General features: G+C 44.7%; 1 protein-coding gene across 2 annotated transcripts; it reads right to left on the bottom strand.

Moving 5' to 3' along the window:
• Positions 1-547: 547 nt before the first annotated feature.
• Positions 548-18236, bottom strand: TNFAIP3 (TNF alpha induced protein 3). Of its 2 annotated transcripts, none has more exons than XM_068150418.1 (9): positions 18152-18236; positions 14610-14922; positions 8793-8983; positions 8417-8564; positions 8075-8245; positions 6930-7110; positions 4574-5484; positions 3054-3283; positions 548-2326 (listed from the first exon to the last, which is right to left on the bottom strand). In XM_068150418.1, exons 2-9 carry the CDS (start codon positions 14920-14922, stop codon positions 2054-2056), a joined length of 2418 nt encoding a protein of 805 aa, XP_068006519.1. In that variant the 5' UTR covers positions 18152-18236; the 3' UTR covers positions 548-2053. The 2 variants fall into 2 exon arrangements, with proteins under 2 accessions (XP_068006519.1, XP_068006526.1); XM_068150425.1 differs by having other exon boundaries at positions 2207-2319.
• Positions 18237-18269: the final 33 nt, after the last annotated feature.

Raw genomic sequence — 18269 nt, 5'->3', positions numbered from 1 at the left:
CGTGGCATAACTGATGGATGAATGAAGAAAGCAAAGTCATGCCAGCCTAGCTTATCTTCCTTTGCAACCTGATCCTGCACCATCCTTACTCTCCTACACCCATACTCTCCACCCACAGGAGCCAACTCCTTATGTACACTGACTGTACACTGGTACAGTCTCCCAAGGTACCCAGAGCTCCTCCTGAGAGGTCAGTGATGTAAGGTATCATAGTATCATAGTATCATAGTATCATTCAGGGTTGGAAGGGACTGCAAGGATCATCTAGTTCCAACCCCCCTGCCATGGGCAGGGACACCCCACACTAGATCAGGCTGGCCAGAGCCTCATCCAGCCTGGTCTTAAACACCTCCAGGGACGGGGCCTAAGGTGAGAGTATTCAGAGACTTACAGCAAGTTGTCATCTCCTTGAACTGGCTACATTGTGTGAACTACAGAGCACTTGGTAACATGCTGAATCGTGGTCCTGAGCAGAATTCTTTCTTCAGAGGCTGTCCCATGCTCAACTGTGCTCTCTCTCCTCAGTATAAAATACCAAATTCAAGCCTTCAATAATTTATTTCTGTATATCAGCGAATGTTTTGTTTCAGTAATACATTTAAGTTTGTAACTTTCAACACAAGAGTAAATATACATGTAAAAAAAAAGAACCAAAACCAATCCTGGTTGTGCAAATTTCAAGTTGCATTGCTTCAAATAATATAAATATTTTAATAAAACATATGTTCACATTAAGGATCACAAAATATATAACATTAAACAGAAATAAGTCATGAGTTACTCGGTTTTTTTTTCCCTTTTAAAACCTGTATTTTAATAACTAGGAAAATATGCTAAACTCGAGAAGTAACTTAGAAGAGGTGTCACCTCTAGAACCATAGCAGCAAAACTGATGCTGAAAATCTAAAATGTGTGAAAGGAGAGATGAAACTATCAGGTGTGATGGTAAAGGCAAGGTCACTGAAAAAACCCAAGGCATTTCAGACTGAGAAGTGGACACAGGAACGCCAGGAGTAAAATCTCAACCCTAAAGCACTCTGTTACTGGGTTCCAAGCTGTTTGCACAACAACAGAACTGCTTTAAGGATAGAAGAAGTATGACAAGGACAGAGGGGAAGTGCAGACAGCAGCACATGTACTCCCAACAGTTACAATGCTGCTCTGGCTTCAGAACTGAAGCTGAAGTCAAAAGGCTTTGGTTTTTTTGTTATTGTGCCTGTTGGAGGCAATTCCTTCCATATGAGGAATAGCAGGATTCAGTTTACCCATCACATGCATGGGCTCATGAAAGTTGCTTTTGTAATCACCTGTCTTTCCAGCTGTCTCAGGCTTTGGGAAAGAATCTAAATGCTTGTTAGGTTAAGCATGTTAAAGGAGCAGACCACTGCTAGTCTTCTCTCTGCTTGCAGCTTGCTGAGGGCTCTGCAAACAGAACTGCTCGTTATATACCCTGAATGTCTGCAAGAGCTCTTGCCTTGATGAGCTCTGTGAAAACACCAGCAAGGGCACAGGCAACCCAAAGCAAATTTTTTCAGACATCAATGCTAGTTGCATTAGCCTGTCCTGGGTTGTCTCTTGTAACCTAATGCATTCTATGAATCTACAAATCTCTCTCAGGAAAGACTTGCCTCTGCCTGATGTATACCAACACAAAGAGCTCCTGCGTCTCCAACAGTAGCTGCAGCTCCTCACCTAGAAGGGAAATTATTGAGAAAGAGGCAGAATGGGGAAGTTCTTTGGACTGAAATGCTTCACACTTCCTCCTGGGAAGTCCAAGAATTAAGTATAGCATTGTAGGAGCTTAGCCATGAATGACAGCTCTGTGCAGAAGGCAACTTGCCCTTCTCAGCAGTCCTTATTTGCAGTGTTTAGAGGAAGTCAACATTTATTCCTGCTCTTGGGAATAAACAGGAAATGAGCAGACAGCTTATATTTCCAACACCCCCACGCCCCTCCAACCCCCAGGCCTGTTAAGTGTTTTGGACATAGCACCATTTCAGCGAAGGAAGTTGCTGGTATCGCCTTCTTGCTCTTGACCAACTGTCCTCCTCTGCTACCCATAGATCTGTTTGAACTGGTAGCATTCATTGCAGTAGCCATTGCACTTGGCATTGCCATAGTGATCACAGGCAGGGGCTCGGCAGCGCTGCTTTGGGGGCTCCTCTGCAGCTGGGTCCCTGGCAGTTCCCAATGGCAGAAGCCTCTGGCACTCCCGGCACAAGTCATCACTTCTGCAGGCCAGGTTGTTTCTACATGAAGCCACTGCACACTGTCTCTTCTGGCTACTTAACGCTGCTCGCTGCAAATCTCTGTGCTGTCCTGTTCTCTTGAAAAACAAGAAAACACATTGTCAGTTGCTGTGCTGGCAGCCTAAGTGGCTTTTCATTTACTTTCAACACTGCTCATAGTTTGCGTAGGTAAGCATTTAGGGGTTGTTGCAGACATGGGCTGCTTCTGAAAAGTACAATACCACGAGACAAGTTGGCCTTTAATAAAGAAAATCACAAAATCTGTAATTTCTTTGGGGAAAAAAAATGTGGTTTATCTTTTGTAAATCTCAATTAGAAAAAGGGCAAAGCCAAACCAAATAAAAAATTGTCAGTAGTGAGCTCAATGAAAAGGGCAACATGAAGAGGACTAGCCACCTGGTAACCTGGATAGCTCTAAGGGTAAGAATAAAAATCTCTCCCCAGTCAGCAAACAAGCCAACTGTTGCTCCAATTGCTTCCACTGAAACTGCTGGCAAAACCCCAGCTGAGGTAAAACTGACCATGGCCATGACAGGCCTGAACAGAACAACCTGGACCTGTCAGGGGTAGGTTTACAGCTAGACTTGATGATCTATATGGTCTTTTCCAAATGAAATGATTCTGTGATTTGATGCCTTTTGGGAATGCTGCTCAGTTTCAGTGGCTAAAAATGAGATACTCTATGCTTGTCTTTCTGTAATACTTTGGATGCAGTCATTTGAGGATTTTCTAGTGCGCATCCAGTCTTTCTCAGAAGAGAAAAACGTGCAGTGCTAAACAAGAAGATTTTGAGTTCATACTTACTTCTGGCTGTCTCACCAGCTGTTGTTCTGTCCTCCTGGCTTCCTGAAATCGCTGGTTCTGGGCTTTAATGAAGCAGTTCTGGCAGTACCCCTCGAGCATTGTGCTGCCCAGGGTGCCGCAGTCACGCCGCTGGCAGGACACAGTGTTACGGAAGGTGGCGGCAGAGTTCCCTGGCTGACCTGCTGCTGAGGACTTCTGAGATCTTCTTTGGTGGCGTAGCAAAGCACTGTCTGTAATGCAAAGTAAGGACAGGAGCTCAATAGTGCCCAACGAATCTGATAACCCAATGCAACTACAGAATATCCCCAGTTTAAAGAGCAAAAGTGAAAATTCAAACCAGCCTCAAACACAGGTTCTGGACAATCCTAGAACTGATGCACTTTCCTCCATACTATGTAAGTAAGAAAGCTAAAATAGCCTGATTTTCATATCAGAAGTTTGTGAAATAGCTGACTTGAGAAAAACTTGCCCTTGGTTGGAAAACTAGATCCCGCTGAAGTCAAGATTAATTTCCCCTTGGACTTCAGCATATCATCTGACACTTCCCTTTTGGCCTTCTCCATTTCAGGCACATGGCGTGATGGAAGTACAGTGATGCAGAGCTCAGTAGGAAAAAGTGTCTTACAATTTCTAGTCTCATGAAGAGATCTTATATGTTCCACGATTGAAAGGAGAAGGTTTTAGGTGTGAACAATGCTGGAAAATAAACTATTGCAAGCCAGCGTAGATGTTCCCTAATTTGAAAGCATGTGGAAAGCACAGCATTGCCACACTTACCAGCAATAGTTCTCTCTTATATGGACCTTTCACCCTCCTTTCCTAAGGGCTCTTTGCCTGTTCAACAAGGCAGTAGCATGAAAGATGGAAGATTTCATGCTGTGCTTTATTCACAGACTATTACCTTTTTGAAAGCCTGCCTTTGAACACACACACACACACACACACACACACACACACACACACACACACACACACACGACATTACCAAGAAAGATTTCAAGGTAGATTATAACAATGCACTCCTGAGTTACTCCAAAATACAAGCACCAGTCAACTTCTACTTGATCTGCCACTCAAGTAGTTTCCCTAGAGTTACACCTGTTGTATCCAAAACAGATACAGAGCTTTGAAATCATCTCAAGCCTTTTAAAAGCCTTGCTAACTTGACAATACAAAGCGTTTCCCTCACTGACCCTTACAACTTGTCTAGCTGTGAAGAAAATTCATACCAAACCGTGACAGCAGTGGATGCTGGGGAGGGATCAAAACCCACCCCATCTTGAGTTAGTTTTGCTTCCCTGAAAGCCAATGGGAAGTTTTTCATGAGATTTCACAGATTTTCCACACCATCATCACATGTGCCTCTATAGGATAATGAGGGCCAAAAAAGCACCTCTCCTGACACTGCTGCTTCTGCTCCACATTGTTTCCATCACTCCCCTCCCCCTTTTAGCACCCAGTGCTCAAGGAGGCTGATCTGCAGCAAAATGTGCCCAAGCTCACCCCCCATCTCAAATTACCTTGGTTTTCCCTGTACTCGAAGAAACATAGTGTGCAAAAGCCTTCATTTTGTGACGTCCCAAAAAATTTGCAGCCAGGTTTCCTGCAGAGGTTCCCTGCCCTCCTCTCCTCGGGAGGCAGCGCTGGCTGCAGGGCATCCTTGTTGCGGCTGTTGGGAGCCTGATGGCAGGAGTGTTGGAGGAGGCTCTGCAAGATCTGGGATGGGTCAGATGTTGATCTCTGGTGGCAGGTGGGCAGGAAAGCGGGGCTTCCATTTGAGGAGTGTTCCGTAGACCTTTTGAAGCAAGTGCTGCATATGCCATTGAAAGTCCTGTTGGCCTTCTGACGGCACACTTTGCATGTGGCATAGTCCAAATGCCTCTGGTCATCCAAGTCGTTGCAAGTACCAAGCTGCCTGGAATTGTAGCAACGTTCACAAAGCCCATTATGTTGCACATTCAATGTAAAGGGGCAGTCTGGTGTCCTGCATTTCATGGCTGTGGTCTCACTGTAGAGGAAAAGACTTGGGGCAGTAGGAGGTGCAGAGCGAGGCCCTGTCACAGGCCCTTCAGATATCCATCCCCCAGGTTCACAAATATCCTGTGGGGAGGAGCCTGACCCAGCTTCCTTCAGTTTCTCAGGGGCTGCTTTGGAGGTCTGCTTTCTTCCTTTGCTTCCTTGGGACCTTCGCTCAAAGCATTCATGGCAATAGGGCTGGGTGTTCACAGACATGTAGAAAGGGCAATTTGGCGTTTCACATTTCACCTGTAAAAGGGAGAGCTGGGAAAGAGATAGTTCCTGTTTGTTCCTGGAGCAGCTCTCTCTTCTAGCAGGTTCAGTGTTTTCCTGCCATTTCTTGTACTCATGCTGTACCAGCTGAAAATAATCTTCCACAAGGTTTATTTCTTTGGGTAGGTTGCCTTCATCTAACCTGACAGCCAAAAAAAGGAAGATTGCATCAGTGGTTTGAAAGGGCAGAGGAGATGGTGAAGGTGGAGACAAATACAAGCAGTATGGGGAAGAAACGTAGATTTAATGCATATCCATATTACTCAGCTAGAAGATCCAGGATGTTAAACCGTAGCTGTAAATGGCAATAAATTTAAAAGCAGGTGTTTGGTGATGTCAAGTGGAGACTTTCACATCTAAAGAAATGGTCTGGCACAATGCTGAACAAAGTATTCTTAAAAGGATTTTCTAGGTGAGGGTTTTCTGTCTGAGAGCTGTTTGCTCAAAGATTATTGATAATCACTCAGAAGTGAAAAGTCCCCCAAATCCTCTGAAGACCAGTGCTTATCTGAGCAGATGTTAATAGTGGAAGACCTCCTTCCTCACCAGCCCACACTAATAACAAGCCCTTCCTACAGTGGGCCTAGCATTTCACAACACAGTTTATCATGAGATCTGCTTCCAGTTTTGCCCTGTTTGTTTTTTATCTACCAGCACAATTCTTCAAACTACAGGGTTTCAGTGCAGTGTGTGCAGCATCCATCACACCATCCCTACTCTGCCCTCCGCGGTAGGGGAAACCCCACATTGGAGCTTCACCATGCCACAGTTGGGTAGGATGAAGAGCTAGCATTACTGGTACTACTCCACGCAGTGGGACTAGTGAAGTTCAATTGCTGCTCTTTACATATGCATATATCCTTTGTAGAAAGACATAAATTTTCAAGGCTCCTATACCACAGTTACCCAACAGCATAAAGATACCTCCCCTGTGTAGTAACAGAAGCAAAGACAGAGGATACAGGGAATCTCTTCCCTCTGACACTAATGAAAAGGCTGGTGGACACTGCTGCCAGTGTTTCCTAAATACAAGTAGGCAATGGGTGCTGCCAGCTGCCTCCTACACATTACCAGTGCTCAACTGTCAGGGGAATGGATGGATGCAGACACTGGTTCCTCCACAAGCCATAGCTTCCTGTTGACTGCTGCACCACAACAGCCAAAGGTGTCAAGGCGTCTGTGCCAAGAAGGTGCCACCAAGCACTTTCCCTAGGGCAGTCAAAATGACACCTTTATGCAGTGTGCCCTTACATAAAGCACAAGAGTTCTAACTAGTTTCTGGGTGTAACTACTTTTCCATCACCCTCCTGTGTAATCTAAGTCAGTAAAACTAATCCATTTGGTTTACTCTTCTAAAGTAGTTGTTTCAGTATGCTAAGTATGAAGACAATGTTGTATTGAAATTTGAGACTGGTCTGAGGTCATACCATTTCAAAGCATGTCAACAGTAATGCAAATATTTCATATTTCAGAGGATAAATGTGTCCTACTATGGAAGCAAGGAAAGACAGAAGGAACACACTGGGCTTCCAGCATCTCCCACCATCATAAACAAAATAACTTTATGGAAACAGGAATAATACTCACTTTGCAGCATTAATTAGATGAGTTGTACCATGATCCCAGCCTTGCACTGGAATTTCTATCACTATCAAATAGTCTTTTAGCAGCTGCTCTTTATCCCTCTCTTCTGCATCTATCAGAAAGTGCACACTCAAATCCTCAAATCTGCCTCGTTCACTGGTGACCAGAGGGACAGCCCGGATTTCTGTGGGGAAACAAGACAGATTAGCATGTATATGCATTTTACCAGGCAGGAGTAACCACAAGATGCAACACAATGAGATGTCACCACTACTGCTGCATTTCAGAGGCAGAGAACAGCTGGCTAGAGCAACCAGCTTCTAAACAGTGCCACTGAGGGAGCACACAGACACAGGGTGCTTGGTTGCATAGTTTAGTTGGTTGGGTGATGTTGGATGATAGGTTGGACACGATGATCTTGAAGGTCTCTTCCAACCTGGTCTATTCTATTCTATTCTATTCTATTCTATTCTATTCTATTCTATTCTATTCTATTCTATTCTATTCTATTCTATTCTATTCTATTCTATTCTATTCTATTCTATTCTATTCTATTCTATTCCATTCCATTCCATTCCATTCCATTCCATTCCATTCCATTCCATTCCATTCTATTCTACACCACAAACCTAGTCACATCCCTCAGGAGTTTTAATATGCCCATAGGAATTTTCTTCTCAGTGTGGGCAGCATTGTAGATACCTTTTTGTTATACCTTCCCACAGCATGATGCCTTACCCTGAACCTAGAGAACTCCTATCCATTCAGAAGAGATGCATTAAAAATGGCAAAGCATATAGTTCATTGTCCTTGCCAGGCAATGGTACACTGCTGTGAGGCTATGTCCCTCAAAACTTCTCTTATGATGAGGCGTGGGTAGGAGAGAAGAATACAATGAAGCAGAGGCTACCCTTTCACTGAATCCAGTCTGCAAGTCAGTTGCACACTACTTCCAACCAGCATCTGGAAGGTTTCTATTTAGTTTTACAGACAAAGCTCACATTTTAAAAACACATTCCAAAGGAATCTTTTACATTTATTTTAACTTTAGCAATGCGAATCTAAACCAGAATGTATTTTAAATGCTTTATCGGCATGATGATATTGAAGAATCTACACAAATACCAAACAAGGTACTGGAAAAATACCTGGCCCACTGTCCTTCAGGGTCACTAGTGGTGTAAAATGCATGTTGTCATAGCCAAGCACAACTGGGTATCTGTAGCATTCTTCAGCTGGCCAAAGGAGAGGCAAATAAACACCACCAACATTCAGAGGAGCAAAACTGGAGCCTGACTCTAAGCTTCGCACCACTTTATCTGCATAAGGAAGAAAAAGACAAATGCAAATGAGTATGTACTACAGGCAAGGGAAAACATATTCTGGATGTTTAGGAGCAATTGCTGAAAACACTCTGTTCTGAAGTGCATCTACCTGCAAACAAGAATTATTGAAGTAACATTAGTAACATGACTGGCTAGGCAACTCACCTGCAAGGACAATGACTGGCCTTCTAAGGATGTTAGCAAGGATGAAGATGTGGATTTCTTCCAGTGCATTATATGGAAGCCTGTTTCGAGCCCCAGATATTTCTGGGGAGGTCATTTCAATGAGATACTCCCACTCCTCCTCCCAGTTCTGAGGAAAGAAACATGTATCAGCAGCAGTTCAAAGACAGAGAGGTCAGGAATCAACTACAGCACAGCAGTGCTCAAAATAATCACATTTTCCCATTTCCTCCAAAGGAAGACTATTTCTGCTCTCCTCTAACTGTGGAGTCTGTTAGGCCAAAATACAATTGAAAACAGCAAGGCAACCCTAATGAATACTCCAAACCCAGCACCATTCCCTCTCAGGCCACCTTACCCTGGTGTCATACTGAAGTCCTGTTTCTACAAACTCCTGGGACTTCATAGCTTCCCTCTGCCAGCGGAGCTTGAAGTTCTGTGTGTCAGTCTCCCTGAGGGCACTAAACAATGTTTTTCTTAAGACAAGGTCAATGTCTTCAATACCCCACATGTACTGTGATGCAGCATGCAAAAGGCAATTTCCATCACCTGCAGAAAAAAAAAAGAGCATTATTTTTAAATGGTTAATTAAATCCCTACGAGGGATGTAGAATTATGCTGTGCATATGCATATTCCCTGTGCATCTCCTCTAGGCCTCAGACACAAGGGGTTTGACAAGGAGACCACAGCTATGAGCTTTCTCCACAGCAAACAAAAGGAAGAAAGTCTCCTTTATACTGGTTTGGTGCCTTCACTGGTTAGTGTTAAGTTGTCATTCAGCAACCTCTCTTATCTATTTTACCTAACTGACTGATGTAATGAATTAAATTTTGGGGTGAACTGCAAATGTCAAACAGATCTGAAATAGTTTTTAAACACAAAGTCATGCTAAAATTACAAATTTCCTCATCAGTGTCTTATACAAATATAACCTGATAGCCAGGGTAGAGATAGCAGAAATCACTGAGAGAATACTACAGTAACTCCAAGCCTTATGCTCCCTGACAAGCACTACATTAAAAGGCTTAGCACTTGGCTGTGCTTGATGGAGAAATTATAATCAAAATAAGAATAAGACAGAAAGGGAAGAATAGATGATTTATGCAAAGGAATCGTGGGAACAGGTCTTGCTTTCCTCTCAGAACTGAGTGTATGTTGGACTGATGCATACTTTATTTAGAGGGTTATTTTTTTAAAACACAATCTTCATTTAGACACCATCCTTGCACTACAAAAAAGTCTTCTTTATAGGTATCACAGTATCATCATAGTATCAGACAGGGCTGGAAGGGACCACAAGGATCATCGAGTTCCAACCCCCCCTGACATGGGCAGGGACGCCCCACACTAGATACAGAAGGAAGAAGGAATGTGATGTTCTGCAATTTCAGAGGGGAAGAAACTGAGAATTAGAAGAGTTAACTAACTTAAAAGGTGTGACAAAATATGCCTATGGCTGGGTTTCAAATTCTGTCTCTAGCTGCCTTCTAAAGGGAATGTCTCCTCTGAGATGGAGATATCAAGAATCATTAGTGTCACACTCTCAGATACAAAACACATCCACAAGAAGGGCCAGATGGAGGAACCTGCCAACTACAGGCTTGTCAGCCTGACGTCAGTGCCAGGAAAGATTATGGAGCGGATCATCCTGGGGGAAATCACAGTGCACCTGCAGGACAGCCAAGGGATCAGGCCCCACCAACATGGATTTAGGAAGGGCATGCCCTGCCTGACCAACCTAATCTCCTTCTATGATCAGGTGACCCGCCTGGTGGATGTGGGGAAGGATGTGGATGTAGTCTGTCTGGACTTCAGCAAGGCCTTTGACACCGTCCCCCATAGCAAACTCCTGGCCAAGCTATCAGTCCGTGGCTGGGACCACTACACTCTGTGCTGGGTTAGGAACTAGCTGGAGGGCTGAGCCCAGAGAATGGTGGTGAATGGTGCCACATCCAGCTGGCAGCAAGTCACTAGTGGCATCCCCCAGGGATCAGTGCTGAGCCCCATCCTCTTTAACATCTTCATTGATGATCTGGATAAGGAGATTGAGTCCACCATCAGTAAGTTTGCAGATGACACCAAGTTGGGAGCAGGTGTTGATCTGTTAGAGGGTAGAAGGGCTCTGCAGAGGGACCTTGACAGGCTGGACAGATGGGCAGAGTCCAACAGGATGACATTCAACAAGTCCAAGTGCCGGGTGATGCACTTTGTTCACAACAACCCCATGCAGTGCTACAGGCTGGGGTCAGAGTGGCTGGAGAGCAGCCACGCAGTAAGGGACCTGGCGGTACTGGTTGACAGCCATCTGAACATGAGCCAGCAGTGTGCCCACGGGGGCAAGAAGGCCAGTGGCATCCTGGCCTGCATCAGGAATAGTGTGGCCAGCAGGAGTAGGGAATTCATCGTGCCCCTGTACTCAGCACTGGTTAGGCCACACCTTGAGTACTGTGTCCAGTTCTGGGCCCCTCAGTTTAAGAAGGAGATTGAGACAATTGAACGTGTCCAGAGAAGGGCAACAAGGCTGGGGAGAGGCCTTGAACACAAGCCCTATGAGGAGAGGCTGAGGGAGCAGGGATTGTTTAGCCTGGAGAAGAGGAGGCTCAGGGGAAACCTTATTGCTCTCTACAACTACCTGAAAGGAGGTTGTAGCCAGGTGGGGGTTGATCTCTTCTCCCAGGCAACCAGCACCAGAACAAGAGGACACAGTCTCAAGCTGTACCAGGGGGAGTTTAGGATTGAGGTGAGAAGAAAGTTCTTCACAGAAAGAGTAATTGGCCGTTGGAATGGGCTGCCCAGGGAGGTGGTGGAGTACCTGGAGGTGTTCAAAAAAGGATTGGATGTGGCACTTGAAGCCATGGTTTAGTTAGTCATGAGGTGTTGGACCTGATCTCTGAGGTCGTTTCCAACCTTATTGATTCTATGATTCTATGAAAACTTGGTCCAGTGTTTAGTACAGTGGTAACACATGTGCCCAGTGCTAAGAAACCACAGCAATTTCCTTGGAATAGAGGGCATCAACCATGGTAAATCTACTAGATTTTTCTCGTGTGGAAGAAAACCCCACCCAAAGAACCTAGATGAAAAGCTTGAACCCAGTTTGCCACATGCATTATCAGCTCAATTACACCATCTGTGAACACTTTGGTAACTTTTTCCATGGAAAACCTACAACAGACCCTGAAAAAGATATTATTTGAAGTCTGTTTAACACTCTATAAATTGTTACAGGCTCCATGCATACTAAGTTCCTGTGACTGCCATCAGGTTTCTGAATGCTGTCTTGCAAAGCACACACTTCCAAGGTCCACAGGCTGTTTGCATGAGCTCAAAACTCAGGGAGCAACATAAGACAGAATGTAAGACAGAAAAATATGACAGAAAAACTGACTGCATTTCCTTCTGACCCTGAAAGACGACATACTAATGCCATGAAAATTTTCGCTTTGCAAAAGCTAGAACAAAGATAAGATTTCTTCAATTCCCCCCCTCCCCCCTCTCTCCGAGGGCTCACTTTCAGTTCTTTGAGAAGCGCTGCCCAAAATTCCTTACACAGCACTTGGAATTCCCCTACACGTTTGACTAGCAATTGAGCAACAGTTGTACTTTTTGTTCTGCGGCATGCGGGGCTGAGCACTGAAGCCTCCCTTGGACTTTCCCAGGGGGTGTGGCTGGGTTGAGCTGGAATGAATGCCTATTCATTATACAACTGAAATCTCCACAGCCAATAGGTGCTGGAATTTTAATTAAAACAAAACAAAACGCTCTTGATTTTGATACCTCCTACTGCTTTCCTTCTGTTCTCCATTTGCATGTCTGAAAAGATGTATGCTGATTCAAAATGGCTTGTTTTAATTAAAAAAAAAAAAGCCCCACCACTCCACAAACTCCTATACATATTAGGGGAAATACACATTGAAAGCTCCCATAGGAGATACTTCCTCTGTTTTCAACAGTTACAACCTTCATAAGGAAGAATGCCCACTGTTGACTGAAAGAACAAATATATTCCTCCCACATCCATGGGTTATGCAGCTAAATGCTTTTAAAAATATTCTTCATGCCACACAGGAGAGAAAAAAACTATGGGCTATTTTCTACTCATGCACTTATTGACCCTAAAGCAATGCTCTGAAGCTCAGTTCACTGGCTGTGCAGGCTACAAGAGGACCACAAATGGATCCCGTGCTTGGCTTTCCCTCAATCTGCTCTAATATTTCAGCATCTTGTATGCTGATATACCTGCTCATGGATGAAATCCAAGTTGCCAGTCCACAAACTGTTCCCCTTTGTAACTCTGGCTGACAGTTATGCAACAATGAAGAGGTTACAGTTATTGAACGTAGAATTATCAGCCACAAAAGCCTGTCCAGGCAGTGTCAACCCCTGCAGAACTGGTACACACAGGATATGGATTCCAAAACTGTTGCTCTTTGCCCTGGGCAGAAATTACACACATTGTCCATTTTCCTAGTAAATCTGTTGGAGTGTATCTCCTGGGGTGAAGTTTTGAAGATGCAGCACTTGGAGTAATCATAGTATCATTCAGGGTTGGAAGGGACCACAAGGATCATCTAGTTCCAACCCCCCTGCCATGGGCAGGGACACCCCACACAAGATCAGGCTGGCCAGAGCCTCATCCAGCCTGGGCTTAAACACCTCCAGGTTACCTTCTTAGTAAGAGCAAAGCACTGCCTGCCCTAGCTTCAAGTCCAGTCTTTCTGGATTCAAGATTATGCAACCAACATGCACAGCCTAATTACAGTCTTCAGAATTTTATACCACTTCAGAAGCAGTCCACAAAAGCCCACCAGAAGGTCACTAACTCTATAACAATTACAGAGATGCACATTAGGCTCAGGCTCTTCTAGGTTGGTGCAGTGACATCTACACAGCAGTTCTGTGTTTATGGCTTTTGCACAACATGGCTTTGTACAATCAGGCTGAGAAACATGGTAGAACTTAGGATGGGAAGAACATGGACTAGGAAGATAAAAGCAGTGTATATAAGCAGATATGAAAAGAAGCATCCACAGAGCACAAAACAAGAACTTCAGTGAGGCTGCAGGTCCACGACACTCAGTGTTTCTATAAGCACTGGCACAGCAACTTGAGCAAAGAATATGTATTTTCCATGCTCTTGAAGTCCTCACTGTCCCAGTCTACCATCCTGGCTGGGAGCAATCTGTGCTGTAGGGAATCCTGAGTCCAAATTTGCTGCTGCATGACCATAAGTCATAGCCATTACCAAATCTTTCCTCCAGTGATCATGAAGCAGCAAGCCACTCTTACAGTCATGTGGAAAAATTTCCTGCTCAATGCTGTGGACACATAACCTGTTCAGGAAATCTTTGCACTACTGCTGTACTTTTTAATTTACAGCACTTGATGCAATACACATAAAGCAACCCAAAACCTGAGTCCTAAACCCAGCACTGACCCTTGAAAGAAAAGGCCACTGCAAACTTAGTGCTGCACAAAGGCAGCTGTCACTCACTTACACTGGAGCTACTGGTGAGCCCTGAGGAAAGGCAAGAGCTGGCAAACCTCAGCAGGTAGGTGAGAATGAGAGAGCCTGACAAGTATAGGGCACTTACTCCAGGGCCAGCAAGGTCAGGTTCCCAGAGGCTCCACATTCAGAATGCTCCTGCTGGCACTGCTGTTACAGCTGGATCAGCAAATGATCCTTGCATGCTAGCTACAGTGGCAGGGCTTATGACAAGGTATTTACTTCTACTATTTATACACGGGAATGTATCCCCAACACTTAGAGCATCTTAAGTCTCCTCTTGCCTGGCATTAATGCCCACTCAGCACTTCCGACAAGGAAGCCAACATGTAGCAGGGCTGGATTCACAGAAGAGTGATGGGATGCAAGTCAAGTTTCCTGCCTGGTATTTCACCCTGACATGCCACAGGTTACTGATATTATGAAAATATCTGTGAAATTTTCAGGTTATTCATAACACTGTGACATGGGCAGGGGGCTGCTACAGCCTCAGGACACTACATCATGTGGAAGGAATGTTAGTTTACAAAACTAAGATCGAAAGGCACCACTTTTTTTTTAAGCCATGTGCTTCTGTTTCAGTAATGTGAACTCAGATGCTATTAATAGAGGTGCCACATTTGTATTACCCAATTTACTATGAGTGCAAAAATCTGCTCATCACTTACCATTAGTCTTCAAAGGGACAAGTCTCCGTACTTCCATGCACCAGTTGAGCTTCCTCTGGCGCTCCAGCGACATCTGGGTGGCTTGGTCAGTCAGGGCCTTCTGAAGTGTTTCCCGAAACTGAGGACAAAACTGGCACATTCTGAACATTTCTATAGTGTATCTGTGCATAGTCCTGAAGTGGTGAATTATTCCACTGGGCGGTCTGACCAGATCTTCAGGTGTCCTCTCTCTAATCTTCATGGCTTTCAGCATATTGCTCTGATACAAAGCTTGAGGAAGGATGTGTTGGCCAGCCATGTTTCGAGAAGACATCTGAAATGAAAAAGGTCCCTTTTATTAGCATGTTAGCATCCCTGCATCACAGTGCTATCACTTTTGCAGAGATTGTGAAGGCACTTTCAGGGCTGGGATTCTGCCTAAAATGAGCACAGAGTGGATGCAGTCCACTGAGCCATATGCAGAAGATGGTTTGTAAAGCTCATATCCATCAGCCTCTTTGCACTACCCAGATCCAGATGTTGATCATCTTGTTCCAATTATATACTGCAATCATTTACTGTGATATTAAAGAAAATTCATTCATAACTAAGGAAATTGCATCATCATTCAAAAAACTGAATTTAAATCAAAGTAAGGATAAAAGAAGGCAAGATCAAGGGAAGGGAAAATTATCCTGGGAAACTGACTAAGTGATAATTGCACAGTGTAATCCCATATGAACTTGCTGAACTTTCAGCACGTTTCAAGCTCTTGTTTTGATGGTATGCCAAAAAAAAAAAGCAGGTAATGACCATTTCAGATTTCCTCAGCCTGTATATTCTGAGAAGTGATGCCTGTTAGAATACAAAAAGATCCCCAAGAATTATGTGCTGTGCTAGCATCTGTCCCATACTTACGGTGGCCAAAGATGGCAAATGAGGAATTTGTTGCAGAGCAAGCACTCAAGGACAGACTTAGGTTATTTTTCTTGAAGCTCCTTATATTTTGTGAGCAGCAGAGCTACTACATAGAGGTGCTTGCACTGTGTGTGGGGGTGCAGGCTGCAGTGCTGCTATTACTCAGCAGTAAGTCAACACAGATGAAAAAGTGTTTCCACTTGGCTCAAAACCCCCAATATTTTTCCACAGTGGGACATGTAATTTTTTGCTGCCCCTCATCCTTCTCTGCAGTACCTCTGGCCTCATAGGCTACAGCAGGAAGAACCAAAAAAAAAAACCCCACCCATAATCTCCGACTGTCTATGCTCCCTGAAATAATTATTCATAGCATGCTAATTTTGTGGCTAGCTAGAGTCAAACTAGCCACATGCCTCAAAATTCCCATGCTCTACAGTAACATCACTGACAACCTGTTTTTATGTAAAGAGGCTCTCCATGCTGTCTGTGTACGTTAATGCTCTATTTAAAAACAAAGTAATTAAAAGACAAATACAGAACTGCATGCCTAAGGTTTAAAATACAGTTGGTCACATTAGGAGAGCCAAACATTGTGATCGTTAATCTAGAGACAAATATCAAGCCACAAGTATATATCAAGGTCTGGATATATGCCTTGCCAAGTGCAAGGAGACAAGAAGCAACTGCAAACTGGTTTAGGCAAGTCTTTGAAAGTTTTCTCATGGAGATGGGAGTCTGGAGGGCCAGAGAGAGGAAGGAGGACTACACTCCTACAGACTGACCAGGAAGGCACTCCCAGGTCTTGCATCCTAGAAGACCCCTCTTGCACAGAAGGACTTCAACAAACCTTTCCCTGTCAGGAACTGACTGCACTCTTCTCTTCACTGGGGTACTGCTATTGGCATCCACCTCCAACCACTCAGTCAGACCTCTGGAAATGACCCTGCCATAGGTAAGAAAGGATCTCAAACTCCATCTGCCAAAAGCTGCCCTCTATAATCTCTCTGAGAATTATCTGATGGAAAGATTCAGTGGACATCCTGTCAAGCCCTAAAGGCAGGTGAAACAGGAGATGCTGCAAAGACCTCTGTGCTCAGCAAGGGTAATGCCATTACCACAGTGTTTCCTCTGCTCCTGTAAGAGCAGGGAATCAGGGCTGTCACATCTTGCAACATGCAGAAAAAATTTCCTTTAGCTAATAAATATGGCATATTCTTACCGGTCCCCCACCAACATACAACCTTGAAATTGGAAACATGACATTTTCCCATCCATTCCCCTACCAATAGTTTTACACATGCTATTTGTGTAACTCTATTTAATGTATAGATGACTAAAGAACCTTTTACTAATCTGTTTAATAACCAGAGCTATACTTTGCTCTGAGATGACCAAAATAATGAATTCCTTACTTGAGTAAGGAATGAGTTGAATTGAGTCAATGGGATTTTTTTACATGAATGAAGACTAAACACATGATTATGCACTACCAGCATCGACCCTTGATACGGTTATTTCCAGTTTAAAGTAACAAAAAGTACTGAGTTTAGAGAAGCACTCACTGCAAATAGGTTATTCAGGATTGTATTTTCCCCTCTAGACATGGAAATTACCTATTTATGATCATTAAACGTTAATCAAGGCAACAGCTGAGCAACCCTTCTTTTAAAAACAATGTGATGAAACAAACAGAACTCAATAGCCACCTAAGCTAGAGATTGAAAAAACAGAAAGCTCAGCTACAGTTAACTGACTTCGTTTATACCGTATTGTGCTTTACTGTGTGCTGCACTAACATTTTAACATGCACAGACCGCTGTTTAATCAGTGTTACTGTTCTGATAATTCACAGTCACTGCTCTGAACACATAATATCTAGGATGCTGGACTTGGGAAAGCTGAATACCATTCTGAAATCTGCCAGTGGCTCTATAAACTTATTACAATTTTCTGTCGTCGATCCGAAAACCAGCGATTATAAACTTTCTTCCATAAAAGCGCTAGGGCTATGCCATAATAAAGATGCTTAGTACACCTTCAGAGTCCGTGGATCGCTGTGCCTAGGTCTTTGTCTGAGTGCTTGGTACAGAACTAGGCATATTATCACTCATCCCCAAGGAAGACGATGAGGACTGAAGGTGATTTATATCCCATAAGAGCGGTTTACACGGCTTAGTTCCCCAGCTTACTGGTCGGCTGGCAGCAAGAGTATGCGAGGTGTGACAGCCGCTGCCACCACCTGCCAGGACTCGAAGAAAACAACTTCCCCAGCAGCGCCAAGCGCCAACAACGAGCACAGCAGTGTGTCGGCAGCTCGGCTTGGCAGAGATCCGTGCTGCACGGGGCCCGCCGAGCTCCCGCGGTGCCAGGGTCCGGCCGAGCCCGGGCCGGCGCGGCTCAGCGGAGGGCACAGTTCCAGTGCCCGGCCAAAGGCACCCGCCAGGAGCAACTCAGCGACCCTTGGACCAGTCACTGATCGCTGCCGAGCGGAACGCCACCGGTCTCCGTGGCCAAAGCCTCCTGGTGGCGAGAAGCCCTCCTGCAAGCAGGATGGAGGAGACGAAGCCGATTTGGGGGTCGGCCGCCCCTCCGTGCCCTGCCCTGTCCTGCCCGCCTCCCCTCCCTGTGCCCGCAGCGGCGCTCACCTCCGGCGAGCTCCTCCTCCGGTCGATTCTGCCGGTGAGTCCCGCTCAGCAGCGGGGCTGGGGCGGTGAGACACAGTCGAACTCGGGAGCCATCAACCCCCACCAAGCCGGGGCTCCC

This window comes from Melanerpes formicivorus, unplaced genomic scaffold (assembly GCF_026170545.1).
Source record: "Melanerpes formicivorus ecotype bairdi unplaced genomic scaffold, bMelFor1.0.p_v2 SCAF_2, whole genome shotgun sequence".
Taxonomy (NCBI): Eukaryota; Metazoa; Chordata; class Aves; order Piciformes; family Picidae; genus Melanerpes; species Melanerpes formicivorus.
The sequence above is the reverse complement of the archived record's forward strand: the minus strand, read 5'-3'. Positions and strand labels throughout refer to the sequence as shown.

Coding starts and splice junctions, on each gene's coding strand:
- TNFAIP3 (XM_068150418.1), bottom strand. CDS start 14,922: ATGTCTTCTCGAAACATGGCTGGCCAACACATCCTTCCTCAAGCTTTG. Junction 7,111..8,074: donor CCTGAAGGACAGTGGGCCAG/GTATTTTTCCAG, acceptor GTTTCCCCACAG/AAATCCGGGCTGTCCCTCTG. Junction 2,327..3,053: donor AGCTGGTGAGACAGCCAGAA/GTAAGTATGAAC, acceptor TTGTTTTTCAAG/AGAACAGGACAGCACAGAGA.